Raw genomic sequence first — 20,451 nt, forward strand, 5'->3', positions numbered from 1 at the left:
CAGCAGCAAGTTTGCGAAGGGGTCCCTTTCGCCACACCACAACCCACCCTGACGTTAGTAACAGATGCGTCGGACTTGGGCTGGGGGGCGCACCTAGGGGACCTGCGGACCCAGGGCTTATGGTCCAGGGAAGAAAGGTTGCTCCACATCAGTCTGAAGGAGTTAAGGGCAGTTCGCCTCGCCTGCCAGACCTTTCACGCTACCATAGAAGGCCACAGCGTGTCAGTTCTGACGGACAACACTACCGCCATGTTCTACATAAACAATCAGGGCGGGTCCCGATCCTCTCCCCTCTGTCACGAGGCTCTCCTCCTATGGGACTTCTGTATAGCCCATTCAGTCCAACTACTGGCAGCGTATCTCCCAGGGGTCCAAAACGGGTTAGCAGACCGCCTCAGCAGGTCGTACCACATGCACGAATGGACGCTGAGAAAGGACGTCCTGCATTCAATCTTCCAGAGGTGGGGGTTTCCCCAGGTGGATCTCTTCGCCACCAAGGACAACAGCCAATGCCCTCAGTTTTGTTAATTCCAGAACCAAAGCCCGGGATCATTGGCAGATGCCTTCGCAATTCAGTGGGGCGGGAGCCTGAGGTACGCCTTCCCACCATTCCCGCTCATCCACAGGGTCCTGCTCAAGACCCGCAGGGACAAGGCGACAGTCATCCTCAAAGCACCGGCTTGGCCACGCCAGCATTGGTTCACAACCCTGCTGGAACTGTCATTGACTGCCCTGATTACCCTACCCCTCCATCGCGACCTCGTCACGCAGGACCGGGGTCGCCTACTCCACCCGAACCTACCGTTGCTACATCTCACGGCGTGGTATCTCTCTGGCTAAACGATACGGAGCATAGGTGCTCCCACCAGGTCCAGCAAATTCTTCTTGGTAGTAGGAAGCCCTCCACAAGAGCGACCTACCTTGCCAAATGGAAGAGATTCTCCCTCTGGTGCGAGCGTAATCTCATACAGCCTCTCCGGGCCTCCATCCCATCAATACTGGACTACTTGCTGCACCTCAAGCATCAAGGGCTCGCCCCCGCCTCAATTAAAGTGCATCTGGCCGCCATATCGGCGTTCCACCCGGGAGAGTTGGGGGGTTCGGTATTCTCCAACCCCACAATAGTTCGATTCCTCAAGGGGCTGGAGAAGGTGTTTCCCTACTCGCGCCCGCCGGTCCCTGCATGGAACCTTAACCTGGTCCTAACTAAACTCATGGGACCGCCCTTTGAACCCCTAGCCTCTTGCTGCCTCATGCACCTCTCATGGAAGGTAGCGTTTCTAGTGGCCATCACATTGGCTAGGAGGGTATTGGAATTGAGAGCCCTCACTTCGGAACCCCCATATACAGTTTTTTTTATAAGGATAAGGTGCAACTGAGGCCGCCTTAGTTGCACCTTATCCTTATAAGGTGGTCCTAAGGTGGTCACGCAATTTCATATGGGGCAGGACGTTTGTTTACCCGTGTTCTTCCCTAAGCCCCATACGGACCCAAGCCACCGCAGCCTGCATACCCTCGATGTCCGTAGAGCCTTGGCTTTCTATCTGGAACGGACCAGGCCATTCCGCAAGTCGACACAACTGTTCGTTGCCATTGCGGAGAGAATGAAAGGCCAGCCTATCTCGGTTCAACGCTTGTCAGCGTGGATTGTGCTTTGCATTCGCACATGCTATGAGCTCGCCAGCGTACCAGCCCCGGCGATCAGGGCTCACTCGACTAGGGCCCAAGCGTCCTTGGCGGCTTTCTTGGTGCAGGTTCCACTCCAGGAAATCTGTAAAGCGGCCACCTGGTCGTCGGTACATACGTTCACAACCCATTACGCAATCCATCACCAGACCAGAGAGGACGCGGTGGTCGGCAGGGCTGTGCTTCAATCAATTGTTCCTTGACTCCTACCCTCCTCCAATGGTAAGCTTGTGAGTCACCTAATGTGTAATGGACTTGAACAATCACTCGAAGAAGAAAAAACGGTTACCTACCTTCTGTAACTGTTGTTCTTCGAGATGTGTTGTTCACGTCCATTACACTCCCCACCCTTCTTCCCCTCTGTCGGAGTCTCCGGCAAGAAGGAACCGAGGGAGGGTCGGGCCAGCAGGGATATATATACGCTAGAGCGGGGCGCTGCTCTGGTGGGAGGGGGGATCCCTGCCGGCCCGACGGGAGCCGCTGAGGGAAAAAGTTTCCGACGTCCGTGCACGCGGCGCGCGCACACTTAATGTGTAATGGACGTGAACAACACATCTCGAAGAACAGTTACAGAAGGTAGGTAACCGTTTTTTCTCAGAGCTTGAAGTGGGTCAGACATGCTGTTTCTGTATTATACTTCACATTTGTGAGTCTTTTCTGGTCAGATAATTTTACAAAAGGAGTTAAAGGACACTGAAAAAGTAGATGGGGGGGGAAATCCGTTGGCATAGAATTATCTTGCAGTTCACAGATATAATTTGCGGTTGATTTTTAGTATCCTTGACGTTTTCTGCAAGAGTTATCTATCTGTGTGTTAGTGTTTGTTCAGAGCTTTGATGTAATACTTCCGAGTAAAAATGAATAATTTTACCATGTTGAAAGATTGTATGATCTTTCACTACTCCAGAAAGTACTTTTAAGACAAGGGAAGCTAGACTGGTAATGTCAGGTGTGTTTCAAGCTTTGCCGCAGAGACATTTTAGAAACCTCACACTTTTTTGTTGAAACATATAAGGTGTGAAAACTGGTAGGAAGAGTCAAAAATGGCAATGTTTCAATGTGAGCACAAAGCTCTTCTTATAAGTCATAGTAAGTTCTGTGTTTTACCGACTTAATACAAGGCAAGTTCATTCCTGCATGAATTTTGAATGGCTCATGTTAGTATGCATAGCATCAGAAATGTAGTTTATACAAGTGACTTTTCCATCCTGAGACGCTGCATGTCAGTTTTGTTTACTTGCAGTTAGCTATTTTTAAAAACATCCATTTTTAAAATAGTAACTGCTGTTTGGATGAACTCTTCATTATTAGTAATCCTTCCTTCTCCCTCACCCCCACTGTCAGGGTTGTGTTACTAAGGGTATGTCTACACTACGAGAGTAGTTCGATTTTACTTAAATCGAATATGTGGAATTGATATTACAAAGTCGAATGTGTGTGTCCACACTAAGGACAGTAATTCGACTTTGTGAGTCCACACTAACGGGGCAAGCGTCGACATTGGAAGCGGTGCACTGTGGGCAGCTATCCCACAGTTCCCGCTGCCCATTGGAATTCTGGGTCGAGCCCCCAATGCCTTCTGGGGGAAAAAATGTGTCGAGGGTGGTTTTGGGTAACTGTCGTCATCGAACCGTCACTCCCGCCCTCCCTCCCTGAAAGCGCCGGCGGGAAATCAGTTCGCGCACTTTTCTGGTCAGTGACAGCGCGGACGCCACAGCACTGCGAGCATGGAGCCCGCTGCGACCATCGCTGCAGTTATGGCCGTTATCAACACCTCGCACCTTATCATCCACGTTTCCCAGAGGCAGATGCTGAGAAATCGGGCGAGGAGGCTACGGCAGCGCGGTGAGGACCTGAAGTCTGAGAGTGGCACAGACCTGTCACAAAGCACAGGACCCCGCGCCGAGGACATCATGGTGGCAATGGGTCATGTTGATGTTGTGGAACGGCGATTCTGGGCCCGGGAAACAAGCACGGACTGGTGGGACCGCATAGTGCTGCAGGTCTGGGATGAATCCCAGTGGCTGCGAAACTTTCGCATGCGGAAGGAGACTTTCCTTGAACTTTGTGAGTTGCTGTCCCCTGCCCTGAAGCGCAATGACACCTGGATGCGAGCAGCCCTGACTGTCCAGAAGCGAGTGGCCATAGCCCTCTGGAAGCTTGCAACGCCGGACAGCTACCGGTCAGTCGCGAACCACTTTGGCGTGGGCAACTCTACCGCGGGGGTTGTTGTGATGCAAGTAGCCAACGCAATCGTTGAGCTACTGCTCTCAAAGGTAGTGACCCTGGGAAACGTGGAGGTCATCATAGATGGCTTCGCCACGATGGGATTCCCATACTGCGGTGGGGCTATAGATGGAACTCACATCCCTATCCTGGGACCGGACCACCAGGCCAGCCAGTACATTAACTGAAAGGGCTACTTTTCAATGGTGCTGCAAGCACTGGTGGACCATAGGGGACGTTTTACAAACATCAACGTCGGATGGCCGGGCAAGGTTCATGATGCTCGTGTTTTCAGGAACTCTGGTCTGTTTAGACGGCTGCAGGAAGGTATTTACTTCCCGGACCACAAAATAACTGTTGGGGATGTGGAGATGCCTATAGTGATCCTCGGGGACCCAGCCTACCCGCTAATGCCCTGGCTCATGAAGCCCTATACAGGCGCCCTGGACAGTGAAAAAGAACTCTTCAACTACCGGCTGAGCAAGTGCAGAATGGTGGTGGAGTGTGCTTTTGGACATCTCAAGGGGAGATGGAGAACCTTACTCACTCGCTCTGATCTCAGCGAAACCAATATCCCCATTGTTATTGCAGCTTGCTGTGTGCTCCACAATCTGTGTGAGAGCAAGGGGGAGACCTTTATGGCGGGGTGGGAGGTTGAGGCAAATAGCCTGGCTGCTGATTACGCCCAGCCAGACAGCCGTGCGATTAGAAGAGCCCAGCGGGACGCGCTGTGCATCCGGGAGGCTTTGAAAGCTAGGTTCCTGAGTGAGCAGGGTAACCTGTGACTATTAAGTTTGTTTACAGAGAAGCTGAACCTGCCCCCGTTTCTTTACCCAGTAAATGTTCACTATCCTCTCCACTTACATACCCCGTTCACCCCGTTCCCCCCCTTCCAACACACGTTTAAAAATAAAATCACTTGAAATTTGTTAATGAACACCGTTTTCTTTATTACTGTTTTCGCGGGAAAGTGTTGAACCTGGGACGCAGACTGTGGTGGGGAGCGGGTGTAGTGTAGTGATGCAAAGGATGCTTCTAAACTCCAGGAATGACAGGCTCCGCACTGGTGGACTGGTTGTTTCAACGGAGCCTGCCACCCCTCCTGTTTGGGACTCTGTGTGTGGGGGCTATGTGACTTTGTGGCAGGGGGAGGACGGTTACAGATCCCCTGCTGCGTGGCTCTGTGATCCAGGATAAGGACCGCTGCATAAGATCTCTAACCGCCCTCCCCCGCCACAAAGTCACATAGCCCCCCCCCCCCCCCCCCCCGAACATGAAAACCACCTCCCAGACTGACCAGGGTAACTAGTGAATGCAATGTGTGTGTGCCCTGCTGCTGAACCTGCCCCCGCGTCTGTACCCTGGTAAAGGTGACTGTCCTGTCCAATTACCAACCCCCTTCCCCCCCTTCAAACAGACTCTCCTCTAAAAGAACATGATGGAAACAGTAATTAACAGAAACTTATTTTTTATTAGCAACTACACATGAAACTGGGGGATGAAACTGGGACGGGGGCTTGGGTGAGGCGGGAAGGAAAGGACTTATCAAATTTTGGGGAATGAGAGCCTTCTGGTACTTGAGCAGTCTGCAGGGGTGGAGTGAGAGTTTTCACGGACTCTGCCGCCCCTCCTTCTTGGGACTTTGGGTGAGGGGGGTATGGGACTTTGTGGCGGGGGAGGGCGGTTAGAGAGAGACTGCAGCGGGGCTCTGTCCTCCTGCCTCCGGTCCTGCAGAACATCCACAAGGCGCCGGAGTGTGTCCGTTTGCTCCCTCATTAGTCCAAGCAGCGTTTGAGTCGCCTGCTGGTCTTCCTGCCGCCACCTCTCCTCCCGTTCCATGTGTGATCGATGCATTTGGGACAAGTTCTCCCTCCACTGGGTCTGCTGGGCTGCCTGGGATCGGGAGCAGCCCATAAGTTCCGAGAACATGTCCTCCCGTGTCCTCTTCTTCCTACGCCTAATCTGCGCTAGCCTCTGGGAGTGTGATGCCAGGGTAGTTCGGGAGACAGTCGCAGCTGTGGGATGGGAAAAAGGGAGTGAATTCCTCAGAAAGATAAATTTTTGGGTGAACAAAGAACATAGTCTTTCTCTGTGAACAAGACCATGCACAGCACCTATCACATGCGCACTCAGGACAAGGTCGAATTTTCGGCCTTCGCATTCAGTGCCTGGGGTCTTGCAGTGCAGATCAGACAAGTGGGACAGGACAGCGGAATTTGGGTAACAGGCTGACATGGTAAGCCGTAGACTTGTGGCTGCTTAAAACTTTAATAATAGCACTGGCCTCCTTTCACGTTCAAAGCAACGCCAGTCCCTGCTGCCAGCAATCCGGCAAGCATGAACTCTGCCCCTGTCCCACCCCCTCGCGGCTGTCCCAGGGAAAGATCCCTGTATGCTGCTCCTCTCCCGCCTCCACCGCGTGGCTCTAAACCGCCGGTTACAGTTCTGTAAAGGAACAGGCAAGCAGTCCCAATACTAACATTCCCCTACCTAATTCAAAGCAGGTCACCATGAGCGACATCACTCTGATGAGGATTTCAGAGACGGAGAAAGAACGGATGTTTCGGGAAAGCCTGCAAAGACCAGGGCCGTATGCTGCCATGCTCTGCAAGGCAATGATACCCAAGGACTTGATTGTTTCCTGGCGCGGAAACGTTTCCTACCACGGAGGACCCAATAAGGCCGCTCTCCCCAGGAACCTGATGCAAAGGCTTTCCAATTACCTCCAGGAGAGCTTCGTGGAGATGTCCCAGGAGGATTTCTGCTCTATCCCCGGACATATAGACCGGATTTTACTGTAGCTGCACTGGCAGGGACTAAACAGTAGAGCGCCTAGGGCAAAACAATCATGCTAAACCGGACATTGTTAGATTTTTTTTCAGTAGTTGCACTGCCAAGGACTGAAACGTTAAGCACCTAGGGCAAAGTAATCATGAAAAACCCATTGTTAATATTGTTAATATTCCTGTTCTGTTAAAAATAAATGTTTACATGTTTAAAACACTTACTGACTGATCCTTCCCCTGATTCTGTGTCCGGGTTAACGCCTGGGGACGGTTGGTAGGGGATCTCTTTAAGGGTGATGAAGAGATCCTGGCTGTCGGGGAAATCAGCGTTGTAAGCGCTGTCGACTGCCTCGTCCTCCTCATCTCCTTCCTCATCTTCCCCATCCGCTAACATGTCCAAGGAACCGGCCGTCGACAATATCCCATCCTCAGAGTCCACGGTCAGTGGTGGGGTAGTGGTGGCGGCCGCACCTAGGATGGAATGCAGTGCCTCGTAGAAACGGGATGTCTGGGGCTGGGATCCGGAGCGTCCGTTTGCCTCTTTGGTCTTCTGGTAGCCTTGTCTCAGCTCCTTGATTTTCACGCGGCACTGCGTTGCATCCCGGCTGTATCCTCTCTCTGCCATGGCTTTAGAGATCTTCTCGTAGATCTTTGCATTCCGTCTTTTCGATCGCAGCTCGGAAAGCACGGACTCATCGCCCCACACAGCGATCAGATCCAAGACTTCCCGATCAGTCCATGCTGGGGCCCTCTTTCTATTCTGAGATTGCATGGCCATCTCTGCTGGAGAGCTCTGCATCGTTGCCAGTGCTGCTGAGCTCGCCACGATGTCCAAACAGGAAATGAGATTCAAACTGCCCAGACAGGAAAAGGAATTCAAATTTTCCCGGGGCTTTTCCTGTGTGGCTGGTCAGAGCATCCGAGCTCGGACTGCTGTCCAGAGCGTCAACAGAGTGGTGCACTGTGGGATAGCTCCCGGAGCTATTAGCGTCGATTTCCATCCACACCTAGCCTAATTCGACATGGCCATGTCGAATTTAGCGCTACTCCCCTCGTTGGGGAGGAGTACAGAAGTCGAATTTAAGAGACCTCTATGTCGAACTAAATAGCTTCGTGGTGTGGACGGGTGCAGAGTTAATCCGATGTAACGGTGCTAAATTCGACATAAACTCCTAGTGTAGACCAGGCCTAAGGAGCAGGATTATAAATCAGATGAATCTACTCTGCCACGGACTGAATTTGGCCAAGATTCAATGACGAGAGTAGAAGAGCAAACTATAGAGTCAATCAATCATGAATGAATATGTATTCTAATGAAGTCTGACAAGTTTTATAGCAAATCTGCCATTATATGCACGTTTCATTACTGTTTTTACCAGCTGTAGTTTGGGATCTACGTTCTTTTAATTAAAAAAAAAAAAAATCAGCGGGGCCACTCCGGTGGCTTGCTGGTAGCATATTTCCTTTTTCCAGATTTGAGATGAACTGATCCTGGAACTAAGTTATTTTAAAAAAAAGATTCAAAACTTAAGGCTCAATGTTAAGAGTATACTCCCAAAGCATATAGCATCCTAAAAAGCCTGCAGCAGTGCTCAAATCCTTCAACCCATCCTCACCAAAAAGCCAGGGAAAAAATGGGCTATGATTCCGCCTCCAGGTCTGGCAACAGGAAATCACTCAAGCTTTGCTGCTCTTTATTTCAATAAAAACCCTTAAAGGAACTACAACCCTGCATGTATCAGCAGTTCTCATCTTTTGGCTCCTTACAACTCACGTTTGACTTTTGCTCAAACCTACAGTGGCTGTTGGAACAAAACAAAAAAAAAAGAGAACACGATCCTAGGCAAGTGCAGTTCTGGATCTGTCTGAAATTGAAGGAGTGAGACACAGCTCCACCCAGGAACAGATCAGGGTGGATGACTCTCTATGTAAATACATATTGGAGCCTCCCATTTAATTTGCTTGCCAGGCATATTTTTCCTGCTTCTGTATAGTGGGGGAGTCACTTGTACGAACGAGGGGAAAAAATTCTATAACCTAACATAGAAGCCATCTTCTGTCTCTTTACCAGAGCCCTTTTCTTTGTCTCTGCCTGGACTTTCTTAGTTCTTACCACTGCATGGTCTTACCACTGCCCTATTATAGGAGCTATTTTCCCAGCATGCCCTTTCTGGATACTGGCCTGTGGCCTTTTAAATTATAAGCAGCTGTAACCCCAAAGTGGCCATTTCACCATAGGCGGTTGGTTCTTGTATCTCCCTTTCTTCCAGCTGAAGAATTGGCTTTTTTCAACTCCTGTTACATTTTCTGCTTATGTCTCAAGATGGCAAGTTTGTCATGTGTAGAAACTGGGGCCATTGCTGCACAAATTACCCTATTTGCGTTTTTTTTTTCTTTCTAAAATCCCATTATAAAAATATAGTGAAGCAATATGCAGTGGGCAATGTTTAAAGAAGACAGAACTCTACGCTGGGTTGATGGTGGGAGAGTCTCTTTTCTTTTTCCTCTTCTGGGAATGGGGTTCTCCCTGTGGCTCCTTCTTGGATCAGCTGCCTTTTACACTTCGCAGTGCCTTTTCAGTTTGCTCCCTGCTCTAAGAGAAAAGGACCGTGCTGTTATTGAAGCACCATTTTCTTAGCCTAAGCCCAGGTAAAGCAGATGTAGTGGTAATCAGTTCTCTTTCCTCCTGCTTCCACAGTGGTGGGAGACCATGGGGGGGAGAGAATTCAGTGACCCCCACAGTATGTATTGAAAAATACATGAGACCTGTCCATAGAGAAGGCAATTTAAGTACCACAACCTTTGTATGAACTGCAGTAAAAGTCACACAGAAATCATTGTCAGCAAGTTTCAGGGGTTAGTGTCAGTAAAAATACCAGATTTTGTGATTTGCCGCAGCTTATAAAAGTGGTGAATCTGAATAGATTGTGCCCAACATGTTACTGTTGTGTCTGTTGGCTCTCACAAGTTCTCTCTTTCCCCCCCCCCCCCCCCCCCCCAGTGTGGTCTTAGCCATTTAGGATTAGAACGCTCTTTGATTCTCTGGTCTCACCTCCCCCAGACAAATTTTTGTCTAGTTCTTTCTTTCCTCAGAATATATTTTCTCATTACTTAGTGGCTCAGTCCTCTCAGGAGACTTTATATATGTTGTTTGTTGTATCATTCTCAGAATTGTTTGTTTTGTTTTATACTGTCATGCTGCTAGTTATACACTAATTACAAAACAAAATAAATATTAACATAATAATTCACTTTACAGTACATCCCCCTTCGTAGTTTTTCAGAGGTGTTGATCTCTTGGCCACCTGACAAGACTCCTCTCTGCCTTGATTGAATTAGGGGACACCCTGCTTTGAAATTAAATTAAAGTTCTGATTAGTTGCTTTCTTCCTTGGTTTCATTCACTCTTAGACTTAATAAGCAGATGCCTTGGTTTTCTCTTTTAGTTGAGCAATTTTAAAAGTGAAATAACGGTCAAGGAGAGATGAATTAATCACATTCCTGATAGCATTGTTTTATGTTAAAAAATAATTGCTCATATTTACTCAATGTTGCTTATGCATGAACTAGTTTTACTTTAGCAATAGTCTTCTCAAATTAGTGTTAATACAAATGAAGTGTAAATTTTTATATGAACATTATTATTTAAATAACATACGTTCACCTTATCTTTGGTACTTTCCTGAAGGAAATTATTTGCTCCTTGCTGTTGGAAGTCTGGTTTATTCGTCTGTGCCCTATGCTTGGATATGTTACCCAGGTTACCAAAATTGACTTTGCTAATATTTCAGACTCCAATTTACTGCACTGGGATCACCCAAAGCCTGGTTCCTTCATGATAACACTGCATCATGCATCTGCTGCTCGGGTGTGCATGTGCCTGCTGTGTTTGTTTTGTTTTTCACCACCTTCCATGATTTAAAGCAGTGGTTCTCAACCGGCAACCCAAACAGCACACAGCTGTGGCCCATGTGATATCCTCAGGGCCATACAGGTAGTATATATAGATTGTGTGGATGCGGCCCACATAACACATAGAGAGCTGCATATGCGGCCCACAGTGGTAAATAGGTTGAGAACCACTGATTTCAAGGCTTTGAGCCAGATCCTTAGGTGATAGGAATGGGCACAGCTCTGTTGAAGTCAGTGGAGGTACAATGATGTACAGCAGCTCAGAATCTGGCCATCAATATCGATGTAATCACTCTGTGACAGCCACTTACATTGACTTTCCAAAAAGCCTTCTTTAGGGCTTGCTCTGTTTGACCACTGATACAGTTGTATGGTCAGTCCAACAATCGTGCTTTATTACAGAAGAGCCATTATCTGATGCTTTGGTCTTAGGGTGTTGAATGTGGCCCTCCAAGACTAGGAAATCATAATGAAAGGTTTCAATTTAAACTTCTTTTCATTACAGTGTTTTTTGGCTGGGAAAACTGTTTCTGGTTATCAGGATTAACTTTTTCCTTTGCAGTTAAAAACAGGCAGATATTCCAATGTTCACTTTTGTTTTAAGTGGTGATCATAATTAATATTTATTATTATTTGCCTTACCATAATGTCTCTAGGTGTCCCAGTCATGGACCAGGATCCTGTTGTACAAACACAGAACAAAAGGGTGGTCCCTGCCCCAAAGACCTTGCAGTCTAATGCTTTCACATTGCCAAATATTACGTGTTGTTTTATTTGGGATCATTTTGAAAATGTGTGTTTGGTGGTTTTTTTACAACCTGTCATGCTGTTCATTTACCATTTGCTTTTTTTAAAAACCTTGTTTTCTAGCAAGAAGTTGAGAAGTTTACAGACCTAGAGAAACTCTACCTCTACCTTCAACTGCCTTCGGGTCCCAGCAATGGAGAGAAAAGGTGTGTGGGTGTGGGTGTTTAATATTAATATTGGTATAGTTCCCATGAGATTTTTTTCCCCATCAAACACACATTTATCTACTGTTTCTGGAAACAGTAATGTTTCTTTATTATTTTTTTTAGGAAAAGTGTCTTTAATATTTTCAGAGAACTAGTTCTTCAGTAAATCTGAACTTTGGGAACCCTTGATGCATAATAACAAATCTGACAATATAAGCTTTGCATGGTAGGCTGTTTATGAGGAAGTGCTTTTGGTTGGGAATCTGATTATGGACCAGGTCTGACTGTTGCCTCAATTTTTATATAATGGAGGTATAATATAGCACTTAAAATATTACTATAGGAAAGAATGATTATTACTTCATGGTAGGTCTGACAGTATTTGTTCATTTAGGTCCTTGCCATCTCTGAAATAACTCCACATTTCACACTTGTAATAATTAACCATTTCCCCCTCATACTGATATCCAGAACAAGTGTTTTTTATTAGAGCTGATTGAAATGTCCCATATTTTGAGTACTCATGTTTTTTTTAATTATGAAGAGACTCCATTTTCTCCATAATTTAAGGAAGAATCTCGCCTTAACTTTTAACTTCACCAAAACATAACCAATCCACATGAAAGTGTATAGGCAGGAACTTATGCCAGGACAGACATTTCTGGGAAGTTTGAGGCAAATTGTAAAATGCATTTGGGAGGTATGAGGGATGACCATAACCTTTTAAATATGATGGGCTACATGAAGTTCTTCATTCTGTATGTCCCCAGTGCAGACCGTACAAAGTCTAAAGCATCAATTAGGGGAACCACATTAGAGATCCAGAAGGTGCTACAGTTCTTTATACTCAGTGGTTCCATTCTGCTTGACTGATGGGTTACCTTGCATACAGCTTTCCGATCAGTTTGCCCATTGCTACACTGGACTCACAGAAACCTATTTCAGGAATGCAGTAAATTGTCCTTTCTTTAATGTTGTTTTCATTGTGTCATATCCTGACCCTGATTTATACAATAGTATTGGGCATGAAAGCTCCTTATGCTCATATAAAATGGGGGTGCATTGGGAAGACCAGCCCAACAAGATATCAGGGAGACATTGTACATAAAGTGGAGGAGAGGTGCAGTGGCTTGGACAACATAGGAGGTATGGTATTTGAACCTGTCTGAAGTGGCCCTTTCTCCCTCCCACCCCCCCTACTCTATATTGAAACTGGGGTTCTGTGGATGCATACATGAATAGATGTTGTATGAATGGCTTTGTAAGGAATGATCAAAGTTCTGGTTTTGTTTATGCCTACTGTTATTCAGCAAAAACAGCTCATAGATGAGACATTATGGAGTAAATTTTAAGAATTGCGCTTACAGGATGCCTGCACAGGAACTCCTGTTTGTCCATGATTTCTTTCCATGTGAATCTTTTCAGCCCATTTGAACACTTAACTCTACTAATTGAAGAGGAGCTATAGAGTACATTGTCTTCATCAGAACTATTTCTGTTTTCACTTAGCGATCAGATCTCGATGTCATCAAGCCGTGCGCAGCAAATGCATGCATTTTCTTGGATTCGGAATACCTTGGAGGAGCACCCAGAGACATCCCTTCCCAAACAGGAAGTTTATGATGAGTACAAGTGAGTGCTGCTAAATTGAATCCATACATCTAGTTGTAGCAATGCATAAAGTGTAGTGTACACAGTACAGATATTTAACCAGATGCTACAATTGCTTCCTTTATAAGCAGAGGCTTGAATTGTCTTGACTAAAGTATAGTTAAATATGGTGGAGGTTAGAACTTAAAATCTGACATTGTTTATGTTGACTATGAGGTTTAAATGAGAGGAACTGTGGATGAAATCCTGGGTCTACTGAAGTCAGTGGGAATTTTGCCATTGACTTTTGTAGGACTAGGATTTCACCATCTGTGCAGAACAATAAAGAAGTGAAAAATCTTTTTTTTCTGCAGTTTCAGACTTTGAGGAAGGACGTTGTTAATGTTTTTATAAAATGAATCATAAATAATAATCTGGATATTAAACTTGCTCAAATTAGAGTGCAGTATACACAGAAAGGCCCTGCTTCCTGTGTTCAGGTGGAGCCAGTTACCGCTTTGGAACCTAAAAATGCATTTAATTAAAACATGTCAAAATTAGTGATCAGAGTTTACTTAACTCAGAGACTGGGCAAGTCATACATTATTCCACTGACACATATATGTCTGTGTTGTATGTCTCAGTGCCTTAGTACGTATTCCTGGTAATAAATGCATATAAGACCAGTTCCTATGCATTAACATAATGTCTGAAGATGCACTAAGTACAGTGATGCAACTGCTACTGTATTCAGTATTTGCACTTTTGAAAGTAAGATCATAATTTTAAACTGCAGATTAAATAAATCTAAAGTTAAGAAACTTTTTAAAAAATAAGGACTTAAATTAATATTCTTTATATTATGATAGAAAAAGAGGATTTGTGTACAGAACACTAATAATATCTTGCAGTAAATTTATATTGTCCCTTTCATGCAACAAAGGCCCAAATTATTTTTTGCAAACTGTGTACATACATCATCACTGAAATGCAGTGATTTCTTATATGCAAGATGGTGGCAACTAACCAGTGCCCAACACATTGCACAGCAGTGCAAACGGGGGAGTTTTGGTCAAGCAGATGGAAGTAAACCATAACTTCAAAGTGCTAAGAGATCTTAAAGCCCAGACAATACATTGGGTAAGGCTGGTCAACCAAAAGACCACATCACACAAAGTCAACTGCATCAAAGTCACTTTATCTGCATCAGGAGGATGAAGGGCTGAATTGACCTTACTGGGGTTTGAACAAGTAATGCATGGAATTGTAGATATTTCAAAACTAAGATTTTAGTCCACTAAATGATCCCCTCTGGAATAATACATGAAATATTGTGTCTGTCACAGAGAACGAGCCCTCATGCAGTAAGCCTGTTTCCGACAGGTTGCAGTACAGTGAAACCCCGCTATAATGCGATGATTGGGGTCCAAAAAATTTGATCGCGATAAATGCGGGGTCGCGGAATAGCAGGGTTACGAAAAGTTTACCATTTAAAGCCAGTCAGTTTCAGACCTGTCAATTTCTCTTGGGCAGAGAGCAGGGGAGATGTGCAAGGGGCAGAGGAAGAGTGAGGAGCAGCTGGGGAGGAGAATGGCTCTTCCCGCCAAAAGGAGAAGCAGGGGTAAGGGGGAAGAGGCAGTGGGGAAGGCACCAGTGTGGTGTGTTTTTTTTGTTTTTTGTTTTGGTTTTTTTTGCACGCTTGGGGCGGCGGGAGCCACCTTATGATGGCGCTATAGCCGAATTCTCATTATCGCGGGGCGCGTTATAGCGGGGTTTCCCTGTATATCATAATGGTCATAGAATTGGTAACCAAGCCAACACACGTTTGTGTTCAGTTAGATCTCAAAGCTACCATATAGCTAGAAAAGAGATGAGGACTGGAGGAAGGGAGCAGTCAGACAAGAGTTGGCTCTGAATGTATTTAAAACCAAAATCCAAAAATTAATCAAATCAAAAATACATGGCCCAATTCCTTGAAGATGAATTTGAATAAAGAATTATGATGCGGTATTAACAGTTTCGCCTTCCAAATGATTACAGTAAACTGCAAGGTGCTTAGTACTCAGCTCACAGAAGGTGCACAGTGCTATGACCAGATTTCCTCTGCAGTGTGTATATACATCACCTTAATTAACGCTGTCTGGCAGAGTCACTTGCTCCGACTGAGTTGAAATGTGGTGGTATTAGCTTGCCTGGAGTTGCTGAACACGCACACACCTAGTTCTGAAATCTCACCATCAACTCAAGTTGTGACGTAGGCTAGAAACATAACCAATAGTGCAAGTATGTTGAATTAACCAATCACGGAGCAGTCAGTTACATATACACACAGCAACAAAGGCAACAGCAGCTGCTGCACAAGAGAAAAACGTAAGCGTTATTCTTAAATATATTTCTTATTAAATAATTTATAGCCTGGTTCAGCAACAAATCTGCTTGGCTTCCATGCTGTGCCAAGCTACAGATGCCCAGAAAAATAATCATCTACAGATTGTGTAGTGTGAAACTTGAACAGATTTTCTGTGTAGCTACAACAAGCCTTTGTGTATTGTTTTTTTCCCCCTCACAAAATAAGGATGGTGAGGAAATATCTGGGAAAATATCAAATATTTGTAATCTGTTCTCCTTTTAAAGCATCTGTTCTCTTTTAAAAACATTTAGCTTCCATGAATATTTTTGAGTTACCCTCGTGCATCAAAAGGAGAATAGACGCAGGGTAGGAGGTGGTGGGAAATGGCATATAAATAGTAGCATTAGTTCTGATAAGACATTTCTCCCTTCTTGGGGGGATTAAGACATCTCAAAACCTACTTTTGTCTATGTCACTCATGAGTTGTTATTTCCATCCTCCACCTGTGAAGACAGATGTTGTTTGGAGTTCACAATGAGCACTTTATACACACAGATAAGAAAATTCATTAATATTATAAAATATGGAGGGGTCATATGTCCATCAGAGGCTAACGAGACTTTTGAGGAGTTGCACCATAAACCTAACACTTAAATTCCTGCTGTAAATATCAGTCAGAAATTCTTCTTTGTAGTTTTACAGAAATACTGAATTTCTGCTTCAACTATGATGTGGTGGTTTTAGCCTGTTTTATTACAATATAGTTTGGATTCCAAGTGTTTGAAATGTTAAAGGCAGAAGCACAGAATCTACCCAAATCCAGCATAGACAAATTTTACTTGTGTTACCTCCCTCTTCAAGTTTCAATGCACTTTTATCTGCACACTAATTCTTCCTTTCTATACGTATTTACTTCTCTTTATGGTTTTATAAGTTGGGTGTCTAGGAAGAGATTTGAATTTTGTGATTAGATAGAAGTGACTACACTCATCTTGCCTTTAAAGTGGTAAAATAAATGAAAATTAAATTACAAAATAAAATAGTAGCAGCCCAGGAAGGTTAAGAACTTGCAGTTTAATTCCTGATATGAGGTGGTTCACAGGGACAGATCCACTCTCACTGGCATTAGGAGGTGCAGTTTGCACCAACCATCATAAGCAAGGCCCCCTGTGCCCTAGAAGGCTTTAACACCAGGGAGGGAGGGCAGGTGATGTTTTCTCTGTGAGCCTCCCTTCAGGTTTATGCCAGGGAGATGCAGCTTTAAAATGTGCTGGGGACTGCATGGTATGCACTGGGGATGCACAGAATAAATGCATCCCCTTATCAAGTCCCCTCACTATTCTGTTTGACACACCCATCCAGCAAAGAGGAGTTTTGTTGATGCAACTTCTTTCCACCAGTAAGGATTTTCTACCTGGGCCTATGCCATCAGAAACCAGTGTAGATCCTAGGCGAATTTAGTGCATAGAGTGCAATCCTGCAGCCGTTGCTCAGGCAAGACTCCCATCTGCCTGAGTAAGGGCTTAATGGGCAAAGTCATGGCTACACGGCTTCAACTGATGAGAAAATCTTTCAAGAAGAAAATTAAAGATGGCACATGTTGCTGCACTGATTTCTAGCTCTGTCTGGGCTCTGCTGTAAAACTTCTGTTGCTGCAGTCTTGCTTCCACTGTGATGATCTGAGATAAGTGCATCAGATCATTCAAATATTTGAGGTAATGGAGCTAATTGTTCATTTAAGTTTCTGATAGAGTTAGTAAATTTTGATCAGAAGTTCTTTAGTTCCCATCTTCCTCCTGTAAATTATTAATCACTACTTCACTGTCTGTAGAGGGCAACCACTTGATCTGTAGATGGTGTGTTGTAAATGTTAAAGATCTCAAGCAATGAGTTAGAAAAGGAAGCCTCAGGAACTAGAATAGAAGAGATTGAGTGCTGAAAACTCAGCTAGATTGACGCGGATTGGCAAATGTGTTAAGTGTTACATATTTTTTTTGTTTCATACACACTATAGTATTGGCTGATACTTTCTGTGATGGGTGTACAAACCCTAGGGTTGATGGGCTGCAGGGGGCCCAGTCAACCCCACCCCATGACACTTCAGCAGGTGTCAGGCTGGGAGAGGAGCTAAAAAGAGAGAAATGCCTGTCTGGGAAGGAGAACGGATCTTGAGCTCTCACTAGGAGAGAGAAGGTTGGCTGGGCCAGGAACTGGGGTAGATTGTTGTGTATTTGGTCCTCCCTGAGGGAAGGGAAGATTTTACATTTCTTACTGTTTATTTTGGACTTTGGGTACCCTGGAAGGGGTGGAACTATTACATGACCTAGCTGGAGGGCTAAATCGCCTCAACCCAGAAGGTGTTGGAGTCTGGGTGGAGCAGTGGAAGAGCGAGAGGGAAACCGAGGCAGAGCCACTGCCCCATTGTGCCATGCTACAAGGAGGCATGCACTTTTCTTTCAAGGAAACAAAAAAATAGTTCAAAAGAATATATAGTGCAGTCCCCTAAAACTGAAAGCAATTGGACATACCTTTACAGGCAAACTTTCTGTAAAGTCTTGTGTCTTTATTGGCCTTTATTTCATTAATTTATTTTATATTCCAAGTAATTTAAATTTTATATCTCAAGCGCATATTTAGATTGTAGGTCTCACAGAAAAAGTGCTTTATTCTGAGGGCTTGTCAGCATGGTGCCTTAGTCCATACCAGATGGGGTGTAAATTCTAATGGGTTCTAATATGTCCCACACTAACTGGCCTGTATGGACTCTGCTGTCATGCACTAAAAGTTCTCTAGTGTGTGTTCATGTAGTCCCGTTTCAAATAGTACTGCATTAATGCACACTAGGGAACGTTTAGTGCATGCCAGCAGAGTCCAGATGGACCAGTTAGTGTGCAACTGCTGGTGCATGTTAGAATTTACACCCCTGTTGGTGTCGATTAAAGCAATGTGTAGCTAAATCCTGAGTCAACCTTACTGTGGATAGTGTAGGGAGGCGGGGAGGCCCTTTGCAAAGGAAAGTACGCAAGACTGCAGTATCTTTACCATCTCTGATTTGGACACCTCCACCCCCATCTGCTTTCACTCAACCTGTCCTCCATGCAAGCACAAAAGCTTCTGGGCATATCAAAGCCCACCAACATGCCAAGAGGGCAACAAGCAGAGAGGGGAGCCATTAAGAAAAGGCATTTGGTGCATGGCTCTGAGTCAGCATGAGACCACAGAGACCACGTGAGGCTTTTCCAGGCTGAGCTTGGAGGAGGGGTTGCAAATGCCATGGAATGGTCTGTCTGTAAATTTAAATTACATGATAAAATAGTAGTCGCTCAAAAAGGTCACAAGCTTGCAGGAGCTTCCAGCCTGGACCCAGGGAACCCCAGGCAGCTGTGTAGATTTGTGGCTGCTGCTAAGTCCTTGTTAGAAACAGACCTGCTATTCTTGGTGGTTGCATATTTTTCTTTTCTTTTTCCCCTTAGAGTGAAATTTTCATTTGAAAAGAAGTGAGCGATAAGGTCCCAAGCCCAGTGCTTGCTAATTTAAGTGGGTTTTACTTGTACTGCTCAACTTCAAACAAGGATTTTCAACATTCACTCTCTCAGTTCTCACTGACTACATCAAAGAAACTGTAGAGTACACCCAGATGTATGCTACGGAGATGATGCTTTGTACTGAAGCTGAAAGCCAGAATACAACTGGCATCAGCTAGCTGTATTACCATACCTTTTGAGAGCCCCTAGAGTCGAGTCAAGTCACAGTCCAGTGGAGGCTGGTGACATCTGAAAATGGATAGGTGAAACTGGCAAAGGTCCGTTCAGAGCCAATTTATGGCAGAAGGTAAAGCTGCTTCTGAGGCCATGTTTACACTACAAACTTTGGTCGACGCAAGATATGTCAGTGTAAAGCTGCCACAATGGTATATTGCTCGTGCGCAGGCATGTTTGGCTGCTTGTGTCGGCACTTCGTGTACTCAACAGGAGAGCTTGTGTTGATGCAAAGTGTGGTGCACCATGGGTAGATATCCCACTGTGCCATGCTCCACCCTCTGGTGCAATGTTTTTGGGGGAATTTTTGAATACATTGTGGGGAACACGTGAGTCGTGCAAGGGGGTGCTTGGAGCAAAAGGTCAAGTTTCCATCATGCAACTTTCTCCATCCCATAATTCCATACCTATCCCATAATTTTTGTCTTTCTTCTTCTTTTTTTTTTTTTTTAAATCCCACTTTTTGCTGTAGCATCTCTGTCAGAATGTCAAGACCTACAGGTCATGAACTCGGGTCTTGGGAGTCACCACATTCCAATCTTCCACCCAGCAGCTCAAAAGCAGCAGCTGTGACTGGGGATCGTGAAGCCCAACTGGAGCACAAGTCCTATCCCTATGCTCTTGATTGGGAAAGCTCCCAGACTCCTGATTGGGCCTCAGCCCCTATGTAAGCCAGGGGAGGAAACAGGTAGTTATTCATACAACTGGGCTTCACTTGACATGGACTACAGGTCTGGTTGTTTACCTGTTCCTGCCTTCTGATCCTGACATCCTGGTATCCTGACTCAGCCAGACTCTGGGTAACTACCTCCTGGTTCCTGCCATCAGTTCCATCACCCGAACCTGACCTCGTATCCTGACTCAGACTGATTCTTGATCTCTGCCCTCTGGTTTGTCTCTTGATTCTGATCTCCTGGTGTTGCAGGCTAGGCTGATTCCTCGTAATTGGCTCCTGGACTCTTAGTTTGCATCTAACTCCTAGGCCAGGCCACCCACTTCCCAGCCCTGTCACAGAAACTTGGAGCCCGCCCAGCTAGGCAGTATTGTCATGAACGCTGCAAACACAAGACAACGATGGTATTTGCAGATCTGCAGGAGTAGCTCCACAACACTGGACATGATGATTTCTTTGAGGGACATAGCGAAAAACAATTCAGATTTGTTGATGGAATGCCGCTTGGGCCCAAGAA

At 45.3% G+C, this 20,451-nt stretch overlaps 1 protein-coding gene across 1 annotated transcript in view; it reads left to right on the top strand.

Annotated features, from left to right (window-relative positions):
• RFX7 (regulatory factor X7) overlaps window positions 1-20,451 on the top strand; it is a 111,870-nt gene that overhangs the window by 60,255 nt on the left and 31,164 nt on the right. Inside the window, exons 3-4 of the mRNA XM_065412465.1 lie at window positions 11,481-11,563; window positions 13,073-13,195. Of these exons, the coding sequence (XP_065268537.1) occupies window positions 11,481-11,563; window positions 13,073-13,195 (206 nt within the window). The remainder of the gene's footprint in view (window positions 1-11,480; window positions 11,564-13,072; window positions 13,196-20,451) is intronic.

Source organism: Emys orbicularis, chromosome 10, assembly GCF_028017835.1.
Source record: "Emys orbicularis isolate rEmyOrb1 chromosome 10, rEmyOrb1.hap1, whole genome shotgun sequence".
Classification (NCBI taxonomy): Eukaryota; Metazoa; Chordata; order Testudines; family Emydidae; genus Emys; species Emys orbicularis.